General features: G+C 43.9%; 4 protein-coding genes across 4 annotated transcripts in view; 1 reads left to right on the top strand and 3 right to left on the bottom strand.

Annotated features, from left to right (window-relative positions):
* Nucleotides 1-1325: 1325 nt before the first annotated feature.
* rbm34 (RNA binding motif protein 34) overlaps nt 1326-22440 on the bottom strand; it is a 74058-nt gene continuing 52943 nt past the window's right edge. The window contains exon 11 of the mRNA XM_084006279.1: nt 1326-1674. Coding sequence (XP_083862405.1) covers nt 1357-1674 — 318 coding nt within the window. The 3' untranslated portion in view covers nt 1326-1356. The remainder of the gene's footprint in view (nt 1675-22440) is intronic.
* Nucleotides 4533-6856, bottom strand: LOC311011361 (E3 ubiquitin-protein ligase TRIM21-like; the record flags this gene model as incomplete). The annotated part of the gene is made up of 1 exon (XM_084006267.1): nt 4533-6856. One exon carries the CDS (start codon nt 6854-6856, stop codon nt 5216-5218), a length of 1641 nt encoding a protein of 546 aa, XP_083862393.1. The 3' UTR covers nt 4533-5215.
* On the bottom strand, nt 12850-16316 carry LOC311011351 (E3 ubiquitin-protein ligase TRIM21-like). Its single transcript, XM_084006258.1, has 2 exons — nt 15894-16316; nt 12850-15185 (listed from the first exon to the last, which is right to left on the bottom strand). The coding sequence occupies exon 2, from the start codon at nt 15173-15175 to the stop codon at nt 13532-13534; it is 1644 nt and encodes a 547-aa protein (XP_083862384.1). The 5' UTR covers nt 15176-15185; nt 15894-16316; the 3' UTR covers nt 12850-13531.
* On the top strand, nt 16819-21919 carry LOC311011378 (mitochondrial import receptor subunit TOM20 homolog). The gene is made up of 4 exons (XM_084006285.1): nt 16819-17391; nt 21179-21260; nt 21380-21522; nt 21647-21919. Exons 1-4 carry the CDS (start codon nt 17383-17385, stop codon nt 21689-21691), a joined length of 279 nt encoding a protein of 92 aa, XP_083862411.1. The 5' UTR covers nt 16819-17382; the 3' UTR covers nt 21692-21919.

The following is a 22440-nucleotide window of genomic DNA, read 5'->3' as shown; positions in this document are numbered from 1 at the left end:
TCTCCTTTCCTTTCGTATAGGAAGGTCCGTTGCATCCTAAAGGAGCTCTGAAAGGAAGCATTGGAGCTCCTTTCCTTTGCATTTAGAGAATTAAACGGCTCTTATCATGGTGGTCACTTGTTTACTTCCGGGCCACTTCTTCAGTTAGGAACCTTCCGAAGCAAAATAGACTATTCGACCGCACCCAACAATGCTTTGCGAGAGCAACGTTTAAAGTGCCACACACCTCGGCCGTTCATGAAAATAAACGATATATGCATTTACATATTTAACAATTACTTTCAAGCTGACATATAGTCATTGGAATTGTGTTGATAAATGTGTGTGGACAGTAAAAATAATTGAATTCTATTTTTTTTTATCATGTTACAAATTTGACAAAAACGAAACTAAATTACTGATTGAAATGAATATAAAAAGATATTAGCAGCTGAACTCACCCGTGTTTGAGAAAGACGTGATGAAGTCGTGTTGAATCTTGTTTTCTTAGAAGAAACAGGTTTGTCTCGACTGCTGCGTTGCTGCCACTCTGACCAACTTTACTTTTGTTTCTGGAGTGTGACGTCACAGCTCTGCTCCTCCTCATAGTTGTCCCGGTTGTTTTCACTATAGTAGTACCTCTTGTAGTATCTCTGTACTGGTATTGTTGTATCTCTTGTAGTATCTCTGTACTGGTATTGTACCACCTCTTGTAGTATATCTGTGCTGGTATTGTTGTATCTCTTGTCCTATCGCTCTGCTAGTATTCTAGTACCTCTTGTACTATATCTTATATTATTGCTGTGCTGGTAATATCTCTTGTGCTATCTCGTAGTATCGCTCTGCTAGTATTGTAGTACCCCTTGTACTATCTGTTGTAGTATCGCTCTGCTGGTATACTATTACCTTGTGTAGTATCTCTGCTGGTATTGTACTACCTCTTGTAGTATCTCTGTGCTGGTATTGCACTACCTCTTGTAGTATCTCTGTGCTGGTATTGTACTACCTCTTGTAGTATCTCTGTACTGGTATTGTACTACCTCTTGTAGTATCTCTGTGCTGGTATTGCACTACCTCTTGTAGTATCTCTGTGCTGGTATTGCACTACCTCTTGAAGTATCTCTTTGCTGGTATTGTACCACCTCTTGTAGTATCTCTGTGCTGGTATTGCACTACCTCTTGTAGTATCTCTGTGCTGGTATTGTACTACCTCTTGTAGTATCTCTGTGCTGGACAGACCTTCGGTTCATCTTATTCTCCGGCTACTTTACAGCTTTTTATTCAGTATTTTATCCAGGTTCTACTACAAAAAATAACACGACCTCGGATTCACAAAGAGTCCTCACACTTTTATTTCTGTAAGATGCCGCCGTGATGTCAGATATGAACCGTCTTCTTTGGTTTCGGTTTCTTCTTCAGTCCTTTCTTTTTACTCTTTTTCTTGGGATCCACCATCTCTCCCTTGAAGGAGGCGGAGCTTTTGGTCGACTCCTGCTGCTTTCCAGAGAACTTCTTCTGAGACTTGAAGCCTCCTCTCTCCTGCCCCGAGCCCTTCGTGGGGCCCTTGCCGGTCCTCCCCGTGGGGCCCTTGCTGTTGGTTTTGTGTTTTTGATTCACCGACCTCTTCACCCGGATGGACCTGCCCTCCAGTTTGGTGCCGTCCAGTTCCAACGCCAGCTGGACCGAGTCGGCGCTCTGCGACACGAAGACAAGCAAGTACAGGAGCATGAAGTCTCACCTAAAACCAGCTGTAGAAACAACATGAAACCAGCTGTAGAAACGACATAAAACCAGCTTTATAAATAACATAAAACCAGCTGTATAAATAACATAAACCAGCTGTATAAATAACATACAACCAGCTGTATAAATAACATAAAACCAGCTTTATAAATAACATACAACCAGCTGTATAAATAACATAAAACCAGCTGTAGAAACAACATGAAACCAGCTGTAGAAACGACATAAAACCAGCTTTATAAATAACATAAAACCAGCTGTATAAATAACATAAACCAGCTGTATAAATAACATAACACCAGCTGTATAAATAACATGAAACCAGCTGTAGAAACAACATGAAACCAGCTGTAGAAACGACATAAAACCAGCTGTATAAACGACATAAAACCAGCTGTATAAATAACATAAAACCAGCTTTATAAATAACATACAACCAGCTGTATAAATAACATAAAACCAGCTGTATAAATAACATAAAACCAGCTGTATAAATAGCATAAACCAGCTGTATAAATAACATAAAACCAGCTGTATAAATAACATGAAACCAGCTGTATAAATAACATAAACCAGCTGTATAAATAACATAAAACCAGCTGTATAAATAGCATAAACCAGCTGTATAAATAACATAAAACCAGCTGTATAAATAACATAAACCAGCTGTATAAATAACATAAACCAGCTGTATAAATAACATAAACCAGCTGTATAAATAACATGAAACCAGCTGTATAAATAACATGAAACCAGCTGTATAAATAACATGAAACCAGCTGTAAAAGGAAGGAAAAGAGTGTTTTGTATGGAGCTAGAACAGTCTCATAATTCACAAATGCACACAGAAATTCACAAATGCACAAAAAAGATTTACAAATGTATTTGGGGATTTGTATATACATGTGACTCAAAACACAAATACATTTTCAATGCACACACAAATATGTTTCATTTCATATGTAAGTAAAAAATATTCACATATAAAAAACAAGATTCATAAACATATTTCCAATGCACACACAAATCTAAAAAAAAAATCACAAATACATGAATGTTAAAGTATTTGCAATCTTCATCAAATACGCATTTGGGGCTTGTTACATTCATATATGAACTGTTGGACCTGTATTTACAAAGTGCTTTTCATTTGTAAACCTCCCTGCATTTGTGTGTGAAACTTTTGAGACTCCCCTGACGTGACTCTGATCCACAAATGCGTTTTTTCTAAGAGGAGGTTGTCTGTAGCCAATCAGATGTCTCCCTCCTTTACAGCCAATCACGTGAGTGTCTCCCCCAAAAGTCTAAAACACAACTCCGCCCGCACCGGTTCATCTTCCCCAGAATGAGGGAATAAATTACTTCCATAAAATGCTTCTTTATAAAAGAAAAATAGATATTTATATAACTGTACACCTAATCTATACAGCATAAAGACAGGGAGCACAGGAAGAAGGGAAATTATCTCCAGAAATAAGGTCGATTCTGGCTCTAGCACCCATATCCCTCCAACGCAACGCACTCACGTGATTGGCTGTAAAGGAGGGAGACATCTGATTGGCTACAGACAACCTCCTCTTAGAAAAAACGCATTTGTGGATCAGAGTCACGTCAGGGGAGTCTCAAAAGTTTCACACACAAATGCAGGGAGGTTTACAAATTAAAAGCACTTTGTAAATACAGGTCCAACAGTTCATATATGAATGTAACAAGCCCCAAATGCGTATTTGATGAAGATTGCAAATACTTTAACATTCATGTATTTGTGATTTTTTTTTAGATTTGTGTGTGCATTGGAAATATGTTTATGAATCTTGTTTTTTATATATGAAATGAAACATATTTGTGTGTGCATTGAAAATGTATTTGTGTTTTGAGTCACATGTATATACAAATCCCCAAATACATTTGTAAATCTTTTTTGTGCATTTGTGAATTTCTGTGTGCATTTGTGAATTATGAGACTGTTCTAGCTCCATAGGCGGTCGGTTTCTTTGACCCAGAAACTTACTGAATAGTGGTGACTTTGTGGGACATCGTGGGATCTTCTCTGACCTGCAGGTAACAAACAAACAAACAGGATGGACGTGAATCTGGAGCTGCCGCAGAACCCTGGAGATACTGGAAGTGGATGTTACAGACCCACAGGGACCATTCTTATGCTATAACCCGAGATTCAGTGAGACTGTTGACTTGACAAAAGGTTTGCAAACTTGAAATCAATTAAGTCGGCGTGTTTTTACCACGGAGCGAAACCGGATGGACTCGATGGATCCTTTGTCCTTGAAGAGTGTGTGCAGGGTCTGAAAAAGAAAAATCCTATTGGTGACCTCGATATTGTTCATCACAGGCGAGATGCAGTGTAAATTTGATTTATTGTCGTTTTATTTGATTTTTATACGTTTTCAAATTTATCTCAGTAAACATTGTAAACATGAGTTTATGGTCTCAATCTCTAGTTTCAAGTCTTCTTCAATCCAGCATGATGTTCATTTAGTACATTATGGTCCATTTAGAGTCCACCAGACCAGAAAGCAGGGGATGCTTTAGGGGGCGGGGCTTACCTGCTGATTGACAGGTCACTATGCGTTTACACTTTGTAAACTCTTATTTTTAAAGGTGCTATACAAATTAAGTTTATTATTATTGTTGTTATTATAATTCTTCTTCACCCGGATGGACCTGCCCTCCAGATTAGTGCCGTCCAGTTCCAACACCAGCCGGACCGAGACGATGCTCTGCGACACGAAGTACAACAGCATGAAGTCTCACATGAATCTGGTGTACAAACAAAAGCCAACAAACAAAGGCCAGTTTGAAATCATTCTTCCTTTATTTACATTCATTAATAACGACAGTCGACATTCATCAAAGTTTCTGTTGGACATTTCTTCCATGTCTTATTGCTTCATCCCCCAGAGTGGATTCTCCTCAATGGTTTCATTGAGATTCTCCTCCTGTCGTCACTGAATCAGAAATGGAGACTTAAACATATCGTAGCGGTCTGTGGTCTCCCAGAGGTGTAGATAGTAGTCCACATGAGTCCAGAGACCAGACTATGATGAAACCAGAGACTGTCAACGGTACAAACAACGAGGTCTCTGCTGTATTTATGTCTAGATGTTATTTTAAGTGTTGACGGAGCAGCTACAATGTTAGCGTAGCCTAGCTCCCATCAACCAGACTCCATTCAGAAAACAAGCATTTTAAGTTATTTGCTTGTCGTCTTGCAGTCAGACCTAAAAAAAACATGACTTTGGGGTTTTTACATATTGTCATCATCATGTCGTTATTTCTGCATCTTTTTTTATGTTTATTACAATAAAATAACAGCAAAATTGTTGGATGAATTGCATCACATACGCTCCCACAGACGTGGAGGAAGTATTCAGATCCTTTACTCAAGTAAAAGTACTAATACCACACTATCAAATGAGACTGTATATTTGTTCCTTTCAATGATTAATTTCTATAAATTAAATAAGATAAATGATTAGTTTATTCTGACAGGGCAGATGATCAGAGGTGCAGAGTTTTTACCAGAATCATTAAAACAAGGATTGAAGAATGGGAGGAGTTTGTCAGTGAAGGAGCAGCCAGTAAAGGAGTAGATAAGAGCTGCAGCATCTACGTCATAGAAGGAGACCAGACCCTCCTCATAATCCACAAACACCCCCACCTTCTGAGGCTGAGACTTCAGAGAGAGACGGACCGGAGGGCCAGCAAGAGCGTTGTACTCATTTCCATTTCTCAAACTTATAGTCCAGTAACCTTCCTGAGGGCTCAGCTGGATTCTCCCCTTCCTGTTGATGGACTCTCTGGCCACTCCAAGATCCCATTTATTCTTTCCTTTAACTTGAACCTCAAAGTAGAATCTGCCTGAAGAGAAACTCTGCTTTGCTAAGACACAAATGTAATGAGAGAATCTCTTTGGGTTGTCGGGGAGATTCTTCTTCACATCTAAATGAATAACTTGCTTCCCATCATCAGACAGGTTGAGATGAGGATTTGCTGTATCAGGATCAAGAGTCACATCTACTGCATAGACCTGGACCCTCTTCAGCTCAGACTCAACCAGCTTCTTCATCTCTGTACTGAGCGTCTCCTCATGCTGGACCACAGCTTTCACCACAGTCCTCTCATATGATGGTGGATGAACTCTGACCTCTGTCCAGTCATTGGTGGGTGGAGCAGCTTTCAGGGACGGGAAGCTTTGGAGGAGGAGGACGTGGTCTTCAGAGAGTGAGAGCTTCTCCACCTCAGTGCTTCTCTTCTTCAGCTCAGAGATTTCCTGTTCCAGCTCTTTGATGAAGCCTTCAGCCTGTTTCTGTGTCGTTCTCTGCTTCTCTTCTATAGTTTTGATGAACTCATTCTGGACTCTCTGAACAGACTCCATCAGACCAGTGAAGACCTGAACACCTTCTGCTATCACTCTGTCTGCATCTTGCTCACTGAGGTCGACTGAGCGTTTGATCTCCTGAATCTTCAGTCGTCTCTTCTGGATCATCTGCTGAGTTTCAGCCTCTGTCTTCCCCAGCTCTGCCTTCTTGTCTTCATATTCTTCTTTCAGAGGAACAAACTCGTGTGTCTTGTGGTCTAAAACGCTGCAGAGCATGCAGACACATGTCTGGTCGGTCTTACAGAACAGCTCCAGAGGTTTATCGTGCTTCCTACACATCCTGCCTTCCAGGTTCTCCACAGGGTCGATCAGCTGGTGTCTTTTCAGGACTGACGTGGTCAGATGAGGCTCCAGGTGAGTCTCACAGTAGGAGACCAGACACACCAGGCAGGACTTCAGGGCCTTCAGTCTGGATCCAGTGCAGACGTCACAGGGAACTTCTCCTGGTTTGGCCTCCTGCTGCTCTGATCTGCTGCTGCTGGCTTTCTGTGGAGCTGACTGTCTGAACTGAGCAACCATCTCCGAGATGAACGTGTTGACGTGCAGCTCAGGTCTCGGGTTAAAACCCTTCTTACACATGGGACACCGGTACAGGTCGTTAGTATTCCAGTGTGTATCGATGCAGGTTTTGCAGAAGTTGTGTCCACATGTTGTGGTGACTGGATCAGTGAACACATCCAGACAGATGGAGCACAGAAACTGATCTTCAGAATGTGGATAGTTTGCAGCAGCCATATCTACACACCTAGTGTGAAAGAAAAGAAAAGCGGTTCATTTAAAATACCACTTTAGTTGTTTATCATATATTATTAAGAAACACGTGTGATGACTGTTCTTCTGTCCTGTGATACTGTGTCTTGACTTGCTGAGAAACAAAGCGATGACACATCATTTTGTGTAGAAGTTTAATTGGAGAATAGCCCTGCTATCAAAGCTCTGCTTACTGACAAACATTTTAATTTATAAGAGACATACACTATGATTTATAGTTAAAATAAAATAAATACAATCTTGTATTTAAAAAAAAATGTGCCACAGTTGCTCTAAACTGACTGCAAGCCCCGGGGCATGATGGGAAAAGCCCGGCTCTCGTCTCATCTAATAGCTGATTGGCTCTTAGTTTTGACAACAAATGGCACGTTATGTAGAAAATGCAAATTTCCTATGTGAGTCTAATATTTAACACTAGATCGTGGGCTGTTAGTCTCATGTTGTGCAATCAAAGTTCAGTCCGTTAAACATCTCATGTGGTTTATATATTAATTATAATCATAAAAACGACAATAAAAGAGGTCATTTATATAGCCCTTATCAAAACGAGCAATTACCCTACGGTGTGCTTTAAGAGGCAGACATAAAAAATAAAAAACATACACATTTAATACAGTATAACTGTCAAAAAAATAAATTTTAGTGATATTTATTGGCACTTTTTTATACTTATTTGACTTTCTTTCCTGACTCTTAAGGAGCAACTGCAGCTTTACATTTCCATTTCCACAGAAATGTATGAACAGATATAAATAAATGCGAATGTGGTCACAAACTACAGATAGCCTAGCGTCTAACAGGATGTAACTTTTTCTATGACTTCCTGTCAAATCTTCTTGGCCGATGGAAACTGGAGCGCAGCTTTTAGGCTCCGCCTCCTGCTGCTCCGCCTGCTCTCGTCTACTTTCCAGGTGAGGCGCAGTTCATCTCCAACGAGCCTAATCACCGGTGCCGATCATCAGCTGTTAATCATTAGTGGTCATTATGATGACGTAGCTGGGTGAAAGTCCGGTCGGATTCTCTGAGCACCGCGGTCGTCTTTTCCTAAATCCTTTTGAGTTCTCCTATCGCCTTTCCTTAACCCCGTGACGTTTTCCCCAGAGGTCAAGGAATAGGAGTTAGGAATAGGAGTTAGGACCTTATTTTTTTGACTATTTGACTGCTACCAGTGTGTCGGCTGACACGACCAGAACTTCCTGCCGAGTCAAGCTTTAGTTTGTGTTCATGCTGGTTGTTGGAACAGTAAAGATTAGCAGCTGTACTCACCCGTGTTTAAGAAAGACGTGATGAATGACTTTGAATCTTGTTTTCTTCACGAGACAAGACACGGAGGTTAGTCTCGACTGCTGCGTTGCTGCCGCTCTGACCAACTTTCATTTCGTTTCTGGAGTGTGACGTCGCTCCGCCTCTTCCTGCAGCTCTGCTGGTGAGGTTGTTTCCTCCTCCCAGTTGTTCCAGTTGTTTCCACCGTAAACATCCCAAAGCCTGCCGAGGACGTAAGAGGTCACAGGAAACAGCTGTTTGGTGTAAACCTGGTTTTCACCTCTCTGCACGCTGAATACAGAGAGACAGAGACGTGTCAGCTGTCATTAAGTCAACCGCTGACACCGAGATCAACTTTTAAACCAATAGTTAGAAACTCAGCAAACACCAAAGTCTGTCGTCTTACGGGGAGTTTTGAACTGCAACGGTTTCTTTGGTTTCTAATGTCTTCAAACGCTGACTTTGGGAGTCTGACTTTGTTTGTTTTGTGTTTCTGTTGCAGGGAGGAGAAAGCAGAAGGCAGCCAAAGAGAGGGCCGGCCTGGCAAAGATGAGAACCAGGGGCGGGGTTAGGGGATGGCTACTTGGGCTCAAGCCCCGGATGTTTTTGCCAAAGCCCCGAATGTTTACAGTAGGGGGGGGGAAGCTCAACGCGGTTTATGTCAGTCTCCCTCCCCTGACCGCACCGGAGTCTGGTGTAGCCTTCCTGCAGTACCGGAGTCCAACAGAGAGGCAGCAGCAGCGGGAAAGAAACCTGCGTTCATAGCCTGTCCTGCCAAGAAGAAGTGTGTCCTCTCTCTCTTTCCTGTGTTGATTCCGCCCGCGGGTTCAAATCGACATGTCAGATGGACGTAGCTACATGATGGACAGAAGAACGTTTTTCTCGGCGGTGGCGCAACGACCAACAATTAACGACCAACGTCGGAACAGATGTTTTAGGTCTGTGAATGTTAAGATTAATACTCGGTGTGTGAGAAGTTATTGACTGACAAAGTTGTATCTTTCAAGCGCGCAGGTGGCCGAGTGGTTAGAGCACATGCCATGAATACCCGTATACGCAACCGACCCCGGTTCAAACCCAGGCTGGTGGTCTTTTGCTGCATGTCACACCCCCCCTCTCTGCTGTGTTTCCTATCTGTCCACTGCTAATAAAAGGCATCTATGCCAGAAAAAAATCTTTAAAAAAAAAGATTTAAAAATAGAGTTTTTGCTAGATGGTTTTCATTACCGTCGGTTGTAATAACAGTTAGCATACGCAGAATATATGCCAGAACTTTGCGCATACATCTTTCGTCCCTCTGGGCTAAGCCTCGGATCTCCCATAATCCTAGATCCGCCCCTGGTGAGAACAACAGCAACACATTAGTGATGGTGAGATGAAGCCTCATGAGCCATCGAACCACTTGAGCCAATTGGTTCGAGAAAGGGTTCATTTCTTGAAGCTTCATGTGCACATGAAACCACCTACTGGCCAAGTGTATAATCACAGGCAGCTGTATCTGAACCACATAATGTGTGATGCATTGAATTTTTGTGTCTGTTATGTCTGTTGGGAATGACTTTGAATTACAAAAAATATATGACCAAATCATTTCTGTACATAAATGATCACACATGCAGTGTTTCCACTAGAATTTTTTTCAGGCCCGGTGGTACCCACCGAGAAAACCCTAAACAGACGAGACGCGTGGGATGGTGTATTGGTGCAGTTGGATTAAGTCAGGTGGCACAGCAAGCAGTCTGCAATTCTGCAATTATTATATTTGCATTCAACATTTTTGTTCAACCAGAGTGTATTCAAGGTTTTCAAGGATTCAAGGAGGGAGTGACTTATTAAGGTGCCGGTTGATGGAAATTATCCAAAATTAGGGGCCAAAAAAATATGGCTTGAAAATGATGAGCATCACATTAATAGCTACAGATACTGTAAAACACTATAACGACATATGAGTGCATATATTGTCTCATTTTATCAAGTAAAATATAAGTTATAGGTTTACTCAACAGCCTAATAGTTCATAGAAATTCAGGTAGAAATAGATTAACTCAGAGTTCCACAGCTTATCAAAAAACAATCCTTATTTTATTAACATAGGCTGCCTAAGGGCGCGATCAGTAGCGTGCCTCGGCACGGTTGCCCCCGGGGGGTCCCCCGCAGCTTTGCATTCACACTGCTCCAGCCCAAACAGGCTTTGGCCCGTTAGCCGGTTGTACATACGTCACCACGTCCTCATACTACACACGCATGGCTTGATGTTGTTGTGGGAGGAAAGCGGATTTTGGACCGGCACCGGTCCGGTTCCGGCACCGGTCCGGTTCCGCTCACACCACGAGTCTGAAGAGTGCAACAGCTTATCAAAATACAGTGTCAACTTTCCGTGTTTTCAAAGTAGAAAGCGACATCGTGGTGGTTTAACGAGGCAGAGCGGCATCAGAACAACATCAAGCGCATAAAGTACACGAAGAAGAACGTAGCTGGAGCGCGCAGCGTGGATTGTTGCGGCCGCGCGTCTTGCGGAGCAAGTCTACTGTGCTGCGCGGAGGCGCTCCTAATGTAAATGATTATTGATTTATGAATGAATTGATAGGTGGCTTATTTTTGGCGTATTGATTTTTTTTTTTTGGCCTGGCGGTAGGTCTCCTTGGACTGGCGGCCCCGGTACAATGGTAGGGGAAACACTGCATATGTGTATAATACATTTTTATGTATGTATTCTGTGTGTGTATATTTTCCCCAAATGGTAATATCATCACTCTCCTAAATCTCTCTCTCTCCCTAAACTCTCCAAACTATATAAACGCTATCCAAACTCTATCCAAACTCTAGTATCCAAACTCTAGTATCCAAACTCTAGTATCCAAACTATCCAAACTATCCAAACTCTAGTATCCAAACTCTAGTATCCAAACTATCCAAACTCTAGTATCCAAACTCTAGTATCCAAACTCTAGTATCCAAACTATCCAAACTCTAGTATCCAAACTATCCAAACTCTAGTATCCAAACTCTAGTATCCAAACTCTAGTATCCAAACTATCCAAACTCTAGTATCCAAACTATCCAAACTCTAGTATCCAAACTATCCAAACTCTAGTATCCAAACTATCCAAACTCTAGTATCCAAACTCTAGTATCCAAACTATCCAAACTCTCAACTGACCGCAACTCGCCTTCAAAAACCCACATTTTGAATGGAGCCTGAGGGTTCTATATAGCTGTAAAACCTCGCAGCAAAATCTGAACCACTTCCAGAAGCAATCACGTGGTACAGCCGGGCAGCGAGGCTTCGGACGTCATCATTTTTGGCTCCTCCCCTAAATGAAGCAAGCCTCGATAGGCGCTTCGCGGAAACGCCCCCTTCATTACTCGACACACGCTTTGAAGCCTCGGCACATCTCGTAACATCACTGGTTATTGTGTCTTACAACTTGCATTCTCTCTGTCGGCCATCAGGGGGCGACTCCTCCTATTACAAAACATGTAATGAACTTTCATATCAATAACAGGTACCATACAACCCTCTCTGTATCTTAATATTGCATTATCGTTGATACATACCGTATGTCATCATGTATAAGCATTAATAAACTGCACTAGTGGACGCAGTAACCACTATATATGTAGGCTTTTATTTTACAGGCAGGACAACTTCACTTCCTGTTTTATTCTGACAGTTTCACCGACTCACAGATCAGAGCTTATTACCTTTCACAGGACGATGACTTCCTGTGACGTCTGACCTCTAAACAGGGTTTCCCAGGGGTCGGGGAGTTTCTGGAATTCTGTTCATTTTAAAGAGGACGACCCCTCTTCAGGAAATTTTTTTAAAAAACATCAACAAACTGAAGTTGTGGAGATGCTTTTATGTTGAAAGAGCTGGCTGAAGTTTAAAAGATGAGTTTACATTCAGGTTATTCAGGGTTGAACAGTTTCTTAAACGTCTCATCTTAATCTAGACGTCTTAATTTCTTTTATTTATTTTTTTGCTATAATCTCGGAGGAAAGGGGACAAACAAGAGACGTCCCAAAGATCTTCTCCTCCAGAGAGATTCATCCACCGCGGGTAAACACCAAAACATCACTTCTTCTTTCTCATTTCTCATCTTAAATAACTGTTGGACTGGAATATGCCTTAAACCTGCATTCTCTCTGCTGGCCACCAGGGGGCGACTCCTCTCTGGTTGTATAGAAGTCTATGAGAAAATGGTCCTACTTCTCTCTGCTGGCCACCAGGGGGCGACTCCTCTCTGGTTGTATAGAAGTCTATGAGAAAATGGTCCTACTTCTCTCTTGATGTATTATCTCAGTAAACATTGTAAACATGAGTTTATGGTCTCAATCTCTAGTTTCAAGTCTTCTTCAATCCAGCATGATGTTCATTTAGTACATTATGGTCCATTTAGAGTCCACCAGACCAGAAAGCAGGGGATGCTTTAAGGGGCGGGGCTTACCTGCTGACTGACAGGTCACTATGTGTTTACACTTTGTAAACTCTTATTTTTAAAGGTGCTATACAAATTAAGTTTATTATTGTTATTATTATAATTCTTCTTCACCCGGATGGACCTGCCCTCCAGATTAGTGCCGTCCAGTTCCAACACCAGCCGGACCGAGACGGCGCTCTGCGACACGAAGTACAACAGCATGAAGTCTCACATGAATCTGGTGTACAAACAAAAGCCAACAAACAAAGGCCAGTTTGAAATCATTCTTCCTTTATTTACATTCATTAATAACGACAGTCGACATTCATCAAAGTTTCTGTTGGACATTTCTTCCATGTCTTATTGCTTCATCCCCCAGAGTGGATTCTCCTCAATGGTTTCATTGAGATTCTCCTCCTGTCGTCACTGAATCAGAAATGGAGACTTAAACATATCGTAGCGGTCTGTGGTCTCCCAGAGGTCTAGATAGTAGTCCACATGAGTCCAGAGACCAGACTATGATGAAACCAGAGACTGTCAACGGTACAAACAACGAGGTCTCTGCTGTATTTATGTCTAGATGTTATTTTAAGTGTTGACGGAGCAGCTACAATGTTAGCATAGCCTAGCTCCCATCAACCAGACTCCATTCAGAAAACCAGCATTTTAAGTTATTTGCTTGTCGTCTTGCAGTCAGACCTAAAAAAACATGACTTTGGGGTTTTTACATATTGTCATCATCATGTCGTTATTTCTGCATCTTTTTTTATGTTTATTACAATAACATAACAGCAAAATTGTTGGATGAATTGCATCACATACGCTCCCACAGACGTGGAGGAAGTATTCAGATCCTTTACTCAAGTAAAAGTACTAATACCACACTATCAAATGAGACTGTGTATTTGTTCCTTTCAATGACTAATTTCTATAAATTAAATAAGATAAATGATTAGTTTATTCTGACAGGGCAGATGATCAGAGGTGCAGAGTTTTTACCAGAATCATTAAAACAAGGACTGAAGAATGGGAGGAGTTTGTCAGTGAAGGAGCAGCCAGTAAAGGAGTAGATAAGAGCTGCAGCATCTACGTCATAGAAGGAGACCAGACCCTCCTCGTAATCCACAAACACCCCCACCTTCTGAGGCTGAGACTTCAGAGAGAGACGGACCAGAGGGCCAGCAAGAGCGTAGTACTCATTTCCATTTCTCAAACATATAGTCCAGTAACCTTCTTGAGGGCTCGGCTGGAATAACCGCTTCCTGTTGATGGACTCTCTGGCCACTCCAAGATCCCATTTAGGCTTTCCTTCAACTTGAACCTCAAAGTAGAATCTGCCTGAAGAGAAACTCTGCTTTGCTAAGACACAAATGTAATGAGAGAATCTCTTTGGGTTGTCGGGGAGATTCTTCCAAACACCATCATCACTAACTTCTTTCCCATCATCAGACAGGTTGAGTTGAGGATGTGCTGTATCAGGATTAAGAGTCACATCTACTGCATAGACCTGGACCCTCTTCAGCTCAGACTCAGCAACCAGCTTCTTCATCTCTGTACTGAGCTTCTCCTCCAGCTGGGCCACTGCTTTCACCACAGTCCCCTCATATGATGGTGGATGAACTCTGACCTCTGTCCAGTCCTTGGTGGGTGGAGCAGCTTTCAGGGACGGGAAGCTTTGGAGGAGGAGGACGTGGTCTTCAGAGAGTGAGAGCTTCTCCACCTCAGTGCTTCTCTTCTTCAGCTCAGAGATTTCCTGTTCCAGCTCTTTGATGAAGCCTTCTGCCTGTTTCTGTGTCGTTCTCTGCTTCTCTTCTATAGTTTTGATGAACTCATTCTGGACTCTCTGAACAGACTCCATCAGACCACTGAAGACCTGAACACCTTCTGCTATCACTCTGTCTGCATCTTGCTCACTGAGGTCGACTGAGCGTTTGATCTCCTGAATCTTCTGTCGTCTCTTCTGGATCATCTGCTGAGCTTCAGCCTCTGTCTTCCCCAGCTCTGCCTTCTTGTCTTCATATTCTTCTTTCAGAGGAACAAACTTGTGTGTCTTGTGGTCTAAAACGCTGCAGAGCATGCAGACACATGTCTGGTCGGTCTTACAGAACAGCTCCAGAGGTTTATCGTGCTTCCTACACATCCTGCCTTCCAGGTTCTCCACAGGGTCGATCAGCTGGTGTCTTTTCAGGCCTGACGTGGTCAGATGAGGCTCCAGGTGAGTCTCACAGTAGGAGACCAGACACACCAGGCAGGACTTCAGGGCCTTCAGTCTGGATCCAGTGCAGACGTCACAGGGAACTTCTCCTGGTTTGGCCTCCTGCTGCTCTGATCTGCTGCTGCTGGCTTTCTGTGGAGCTGACTGTCTGAACTGAGCAACCATCTCAGAGATGAACGTGTTGACGTGCAGCTCAGGTCTCGAGTTAAAACCCTTCTTACACATGGGACACAGGTACTGGTCTTTAGTATTCCAGTGTGTATCGATGCAGGTTTTGCAGAAGTTGTGTCCACATGATGTGGTGACTGGATCAGTGAACACATCCAGACAGATGGAGCACAGAAACTGATCTTCAGAATGTGGATAGTTTGCAGCAGCCATATCTACACACCTAGTGTGAAAGAAAAGAAAAACGCTTCATTTAAAATACCACTTTAGTTGTTTATCATATATTATTAAGAAACACGTGTGATGACTGTTCTTCTGTCCTGTGATACTGTGTCTTGACTTGCTGAGAAACAAAGCGATGACACATCATTTTGTGTAGAAGTTTAATTGGAGAATAGCCCTGCTATCAAAGCTCTGCTTACTGACAAACATTTCCTCTAGTTGTTTCACATTAAAAGCCTCCCACTGGTCCTCTGGTTTAAAAACCTTTAAAAGTTGAGGAAGCAGTATTGATTTGTATTTAGTTTAACTCCTACATACAGAATAATATGTAGATTTATGAGATTTCTTTGGGATGATATGAAAATAATTATTTAAATAATTCCAGAAAAGGACTGATAGATTTGTGTGCAGGACATCTCTGTCTGCCCCGAAACTGAAAACGATTAAACATTATTACAAATGAGCATTACGTTAATTTATAAGAGACATTCACAATATGATTTATACTTATTGTGAGTACAATCTTATATATATATAAAAAAAAAGCTTTTATATTTCACGCTAGCCTTTATTTTGAAACCGGAAGTTTTATCACTTCACGGCCGCTCCCGATTTGTGTGTGTCGGCTGACTCGACCAGAACTTCCTGCCGAGTCGAGCTGAAGTTCATGCTGGTTGTTGGAAGAGTCAATATTAGCAGCTGTACTCACCCGTGTTTAAGAAAGACGTGATGACGTCACTTTGAATCTTGTTTTCTGAGAAACAAACGGAGGTTAGTCTCGACTGCTGCGTTGCTGCCGCTCTGACCAACTTTCCTTTCGTTTCTGGAGTGTGACGTCGCTCCGCCTCTTCCTGCAGCTCTGCTGGTGAGGTTGTTTCCTCCTCCCAGTTGTTCCAGTTGTTTCCACCGTAAACATCCCAAAGCCTGCCGAGGACGTAAGAGGTCACAGGAAACAGCTGTTTGGTGTAAACCTGGTTTTCACCTCTCTGCACGCTGAATACAGAGAGACAGAGACGTGTCAGCTGTCATTAAGTCAACCGCTGACAGTGAACAGTGTTTTAGAGCTCCCTCTAAATGTCCCTCTAAATGTCTCAGGTAGGCTTTCAGGTCATTTCGCAGCATAACACAGCGCCTTCCGGGTCATTAAAAAAGACGTACGGCAAATCTGGAATGAAAAACGGCCCTGTTATTTCATCCCCGAATCCCATTCATGAACAAAATATCTAATATCAGTTAACTTTAACTTTTCCGTTTTTAAAACGAATAACGGGATGCGAGTCATTTTCCGTGTTTCGTTCTTTTATTTTGAAGCGAAAAACGGGAAACGACTCGTTGTCCGTTTTACTGTCGACTACAAAACGAAAGTCGGATGGCCGCAACGTACGCGGACCGTTTATCCAGTCTAGTTCGTTAATCATTGTGGTCTCTCCCCCGACCCTCCCAACAGAAATCCCGCCCCCCCTCTCAGAAAATAGTTCCGACGTCCATGGATAGAAATGTAAAAAGGGTTGTGTATCTTGTCATGACTTTTTTTTTTTTACAATCTACAGTAGGCTCTAGCTCTATTGATTTCAATATGAATACCTAAAGTTACAGTATTTCTATAATGTCTTATATTATACATTATATTGTACTTTTGTCAGCCTTAATACAATACGGTTGGACAAGATGGCGGCGCGTGTACAACGCGAGGCTCAGCGTCTCTCCAGTTTCTGCAAATTAACAGTGATTGGCCTAGTTATTGCAAGTCTGTTCACTCAGAACAGTCTTGCACATACTGCATACAGCCGCCAGGAACTTTTGGATCTGAGAACGAACGAACTTTCCTGGCAACTTTTTCGGCGATCTACGGCTCATCCCAGAGATCGAAAGAACAGCGGATCCCACCGACTCAGCCCTGCCGACCGGAAGGGCTCGCAGGCGGCGTCGAGACCGTAAACAAAGGCGAGGAGCCCGAGGAGGGCTAAAGGCTAAGCTAAAGCTAACTCCTCACCGGCTTTCTCTACCTAGCATCTTCCTCGCCAATGTTCGGTCCCTGGTGAATAAAATGGATGAGCTACGACTGCGGATCACCACAAGCAAACGGATTATGGACTGCAACGTCATGATTTTAACAGAAACATGGCTCAACAGCGGCGTTCCGGACAGCGCTATTCAGCTTCCCGGGCGGCAGACTTTCCGGGCAGACAGATCAACAGATGACTCCGGTAAGTCCAGAGGAGGAGGTCTGTGCATCTACGTGAACGAAGCATGGTGCACGGACACTACTATTACCGAGTCATTGCTCCGCTAACCTGGAATACATCATGGTTAAGTGTAGACCGTTCTATCTGCCCAGAGAATTTACATCTACTGTTGTGACTGCAGCCTACATCCCCCCTGATGCTAATGCTAAGCTAGCTATGAAGGACCTTCATACAGCCATTAGCAAACAACAGACTTTACACCCGGAAGCTGCCTTCATTATTGCGGGTGATTTCAATCACTCCAACTTAAAGACAGTACTCCCCAAATTCCACCAACATGTCTCCTGCCCCACAAGAGGTAACAAGACTTTGGATCATGTTTACACCAACATGACTAATGCTTACAAAGCAGTCCCCCTCCCCCATCTTGGACAGTCTGACCACCTCTCATTGTTCCTGTTCCCCAAGTACACCCCCCTCATCAAACGCATCAAACCCACAGTGAGGACAGTCAAGGTGTGGCCTGTGGAAGCTGACTCTCTGCTCCAACACCAGTTTGAAAACACTGACTGGAGTGAGTTTGCCACCAAGGCTACCCGAGACTCCCATACAGACATCAACTCTTACGCCTCCTCAGTTATGGACTTTATCAACTCCACCATCAACAGCATCACCACCCTCAAACAGATCACAACATTCCCGAATCAGAAGCCGTGGATGAATAAAGAGGTCCGCCTTCTGCTGAAGGCACGCGACACCGCTTTCAGATCAGGTGACGCACAGGCCTACAGCTCATCCAGGGCTGACCTGAAGAGGGGCATCAGGAAGGCCAAGCACGGCTACAAGCTGAGGCTCGAGGAACACTTCAAGTGCAACTCTGACCCCCGACGCATGTGGCAAGGCATCCAGGCCATCACGGATTACAAAACCACCAACTCCAGCCCCCCTACCAGTGACGCCTCCCTCCCTGAAGAGCTCAACAGCTTCTATGCTCGATTCGACAGGGACAACCAGGAGGTTGCCATCAAGGCTGTGCTCCCTGCGGACCACCAGCCCCTCATCCTCTCCTCCTCTGATGTGTGTGCTGCACTGAGCCGGATTAATGCACGAAAGGCTGCAGGTCCCGATGGCATACCAGGACGTGTGCTCAGGGCCTGTGCTGGACAGCTGACCGGAGTCATGACCAACATCTTCAACATGTCTCTAGCCCAAGCAGCTGTCCCCTCGTGTTTCAAGACCACCTCCATCGTGCCGGTGCCTAAACACTCCACTGCAGCGAGTCTCAACGACTACCGCCCTGTTGCACTCACCCCCATCATCATGAAGTGCTTCGAGCGGCTGGTCCTGGCCCAGCTCAAATCCTGCCTCCCCCCACACTGGACCCCCTCCAATTCGCCTACCGCCATAACAGGAGCACGGAGGATGCCATTTCCACGGCTCTACATCTCGCCCTTTCCCACCTGGACAATAATAACTCCTACGTTAGAATGCTGTTCATCGACTTCAGTTCAGCATTCAACACCATCATCCCCTCCAAACTGGTGTCCAAGCTCTGCGACCTGGGAATCAACACCTCCCTGTGCAACTGGATACTAGACTTTCTGACCAACAGACCCCAGTCTGTTAAACTAAACGGCCACATCTCCTCAACCCTCACCCTGAACACTGGCGTTCCACAGGGCTGTGTGCTGAGCCCCCTCCTCTACTCCCTCTTCACCTTCGACTGCACACCTGTACATGGCTCTAACTCCATCATCAAGTTTGCAGACGACACAACGGTGATTGGCCTCATCCACAACAACGACGAGGCGGACTACAGGGAGGAGGTCCAGCACCTAGCGGCGTGGTGCGCCGACAACAACCTGGCCCTCAACACCAAGAAGACCAAAGAGATCATTGTGGACTACAGGAAGACTAAACCGGACACGCACACTCCAGTCCGCATCAACGGGACGGAGGTGGAGCGTGTCTCCAGCTTTAAATTCCTGGGTGTCCACATCTCCGAGGATCTTACTTGGAACCTCAACACTTCCACTCTGGTCAAGAAGGCTCACCAGCGTCTGTTCTTCCTGAGGAGACTGAAGAAGATCAACCTGTCTCCCCAGATCCTGGTGAACTTCTACCGTTGCACCATCGAGAGCATCCTCACCAACTGCATCTCAGTGTGGTACGGTAACTGCTCTGTCGCGGACCGGAAATCGCTGCAGAGGGTGGTGAAAACTGCCCAACGCATCACCGGTTCTTCACTCCCCACCATAGACAATATCCAGTGCAAGCGACGCCTGCGGAAGGCTCATTGCATCACCAAGGACACTTCCCACCCCAACCACAGACTCTTTACCCTCCTCCCCTCCGGCAGGCGCTTCAGGTCTCTCCGTTCCCGGACCAGCAGGTTCAGGAACAGCTTCTTCCCTGCTGCTATCACACTGTTGAACTCTAAACCACGGTGATAGCAGGACTCACTCCACCCATAGCACCCCTATTTATTTAGCTATTTATTCTGACCATAATGTACATTCTTGTTCACTGGAAATCATATTCATATTAGTATACTCTTAAAGTGTTTTCCATTTATTAGTGTATTCATACTGCCTTAACTTAATAAATGTATATATAGTGTATAATACTGACATAGTATATTCATATGTAAATAGTGTAATCATACTCACCCAGCGTACTTAGTGTTATAGTGTATTTTTCATACTGTTTTCTGCCATATTGCACTCGCACTCATCTAGTGCACCTCCCATACTTGTTCCTAAACTGTATATTTGCACATACTTGTACATACCCCACTGCAATATTCTTATTCTTATTTTTACAGTGTACATTTGCACATACTCTGCACTTTACTGCTGTTTTGCACTTCTGGATGGATGCTAACTGCATTTCGTTGTCTCTGTACTTGTACACTGCACAATGACAATAAAGTTGAATCTCAATCTCATCTCATCTTAAGCCTAGCTCAGTCATTATGCCAAACCACATCACATCCTGCTGTGTAATGAGCTTTATTTAACACAAGAAGATCTATTGAGAACACAGAATCCATATTTCCTTTTATTTGGGTGAAAAGTAATGCAAAAGTAATGTAAAAGTAGTGTAATGCCTTACAATTCAAAGACAGTAATATTGTAATGTAACTAATTACTTTGAAATGACAGTAACAAGTAATAAATAATGCATTACGCTTTTGAAGTAACTTGCCCAACACTGATTATCGTCGATACATATGTCATCATGTTTAAGCATTAATAAACTGCACTAGTGGAAGCAATAACCACTTTATATGTAGGCTTTTATTTTAGAGGCAGAACAGCTTCACTTCCTGTTTTATTCTGACAGTTTGACTGACTCACAGATCAGAGCTTATTACCTTTCACGGGACGACGACTTCCTGTGACATCTGACCTCTAAACAGGGTTCGGGGGAGTTTCTGGAATATCGGGGGAATTTAAAAAGTATTTTCAAGACGTAGAAAGTCGGAGGATTTGATCATTTTTTAGGGCCGCGTCATTAAATATGAGGGAGTTTTGTTTTGATCATGTTATACATTTTAGTTGCAATAATATTTCCCATGCTGTATTTTTATTTACCGGGTCTTTTTTTTAGAGTGTCTCCCTATTTGGTGAGTGGTTGCTATGGTTACTTGGTTTTTCAGCTCACACATGAACGGGTTTAAAATACTGTGTCTGTTTTTCTGTCCGCTCAACGCCGAGGCGGCCTGTTTTTATTCCCCTTCATGTGGGAACCCGGTCAAACAAAGACACCGGTTCCTTCCTGCGTCTGACGCTTGTTTGTCCTGCAGCTCCCAGACCTGAAGGACGCCGAGGCGGTGCAGAAGTTCTTCCTGGAGGAGATCCAGCTGGGGGAGGAGCTGCTGGCTCAGGGTAACACCTCCTCACACCAACACCTCCTTCACATTCACTCTTTGTTTCTCCCGTCCGATCCTCCCTGTAGTTTGTGTAGTCCGTGGGCGTGTCCTCACGCCTTGCCCTTCGCTCCACAGGAGACTACGAGAAAGGCGTGGACCACCTGACCAACGCCATCGCGGTGTGTGGTCAGCCTCAGCAGCTGCTGCAGGTGCTGCAGCAGACTCTGCCTCCGCCCGTCTTCCAGATGCTGCTCACCAAACTGCCCAGCATCAGCCAGGTAGGCCCAACACCTCCTCCTTTACTATGGATCTCCTCCTGTTGCTCCTCATAGAAAACAAACAAACAAGCCACGGTTTAAAAGTTCATGAGTGGAACGTTTGTTCTCTGCTTCTGTCCTGCAGCGTATCGTGAGCGCACAGAGTCTGAGCGAGGACGATATAGAATGAGAGGACCGGGAGGAAGCAACCCCGTCCTCTTCCTCGCCCTCCTCTTCCTCACGCGGACCCCTCCTTCCACGACAACTGTTGCAAGTGAAGGTGCATAGAAGAATACACGGAGTCGGGCTGTGTCTCATAGTAATATGTATTGAACGAGTTAGCGCATAACAGGACTGACGCGTGACGACTGCCCGAGTCCATACACACACAAGCCCACTAGAGGGAGCTGTCGGCTACCCTACAACATCTCCCTTCCTTTAGTATAACACAATACCAAACAATAACATGGATAGTATCAGTCTTTAGAACATTAGTGCTCATATCCACATATCAAAATAGTGCAATAGAAATATGTATCAAGACGAGACAGTAAGTTAATAGGAACCAGGACCTTTGCAGAACTATAACCACAAAATAGCAGTATCAAAGCATGCACAAAACAACTGCATGAGAACATTCAAAGTGACCATCTTTTTTTTTTTTTTTTTTTAAACAATAATCCACTGTCCCGCATGTGTGTGTGTGTGTGTGTGTGCGAGCGTGTGTCAGTCTCAGCTCAGTGTATGACCTAAAGGTCAAGTCTGTCCGGAGGCTTAATATGCCTCCCGCTCCGGGAGAAGGCCCGGCCCTGTAACGCACGGCATGGTGTGGACACAGCCCGTGAGGGAGATGGCGGTGACCTCGGGGCTGATAACCTTGGAGACGTCGCAGGGCTGCTGACGACTTCCTCTGCATTGCCCCCGCCTGCATGGCCCCCG

Source organism: Eutrigla gurnardus (assembly GCF_963514095.1).
Source record: "Eutrigla gurnardus genome assembly, chromosome: 3".
Taxonomy (NCBI): domain Eukaryota; kingdom Metazoa; phylum Chordata; class Actinopteri; order Perciformes; family Triglidae; genus Eutrigla; species Eutrigla gurnardus.
Note: the sequence above shows the minus strand (reverse complement) of the source record. Positions and strands in the feature narration are given on the sequence as shown.

What these genes read in the sequence shown, in the direction of transcription:
- LOC311011351 (XM_084006258.1), bottom strand. Translation starts at nt 15,175, where the DNA reads ATGGCTGCTGCAAACTATCCACATTCTGAAGATCAGTTTCTGTGCTCC.
- LOC311011378 (XM_084006285.1), top strand. An exon ending in GGAGGAGCTGCTGGCTCAGG is followed by an intron (nt 21,261 to 21,379) that starts GTAACACCTCCT and finishes TTCGCTCCACAG; the next exon opens with GAGACTACGAGAAAGGCGTG. An exon ending in AACTGCCCAGCATCAGCCAG is followed by an intron (nt 21,523 to 21,646) that starts GTAGGCCCAACA and finishes TCTGTCCTGCAG; the next exon opens with CGTATCGTGAGCGCACAGAG.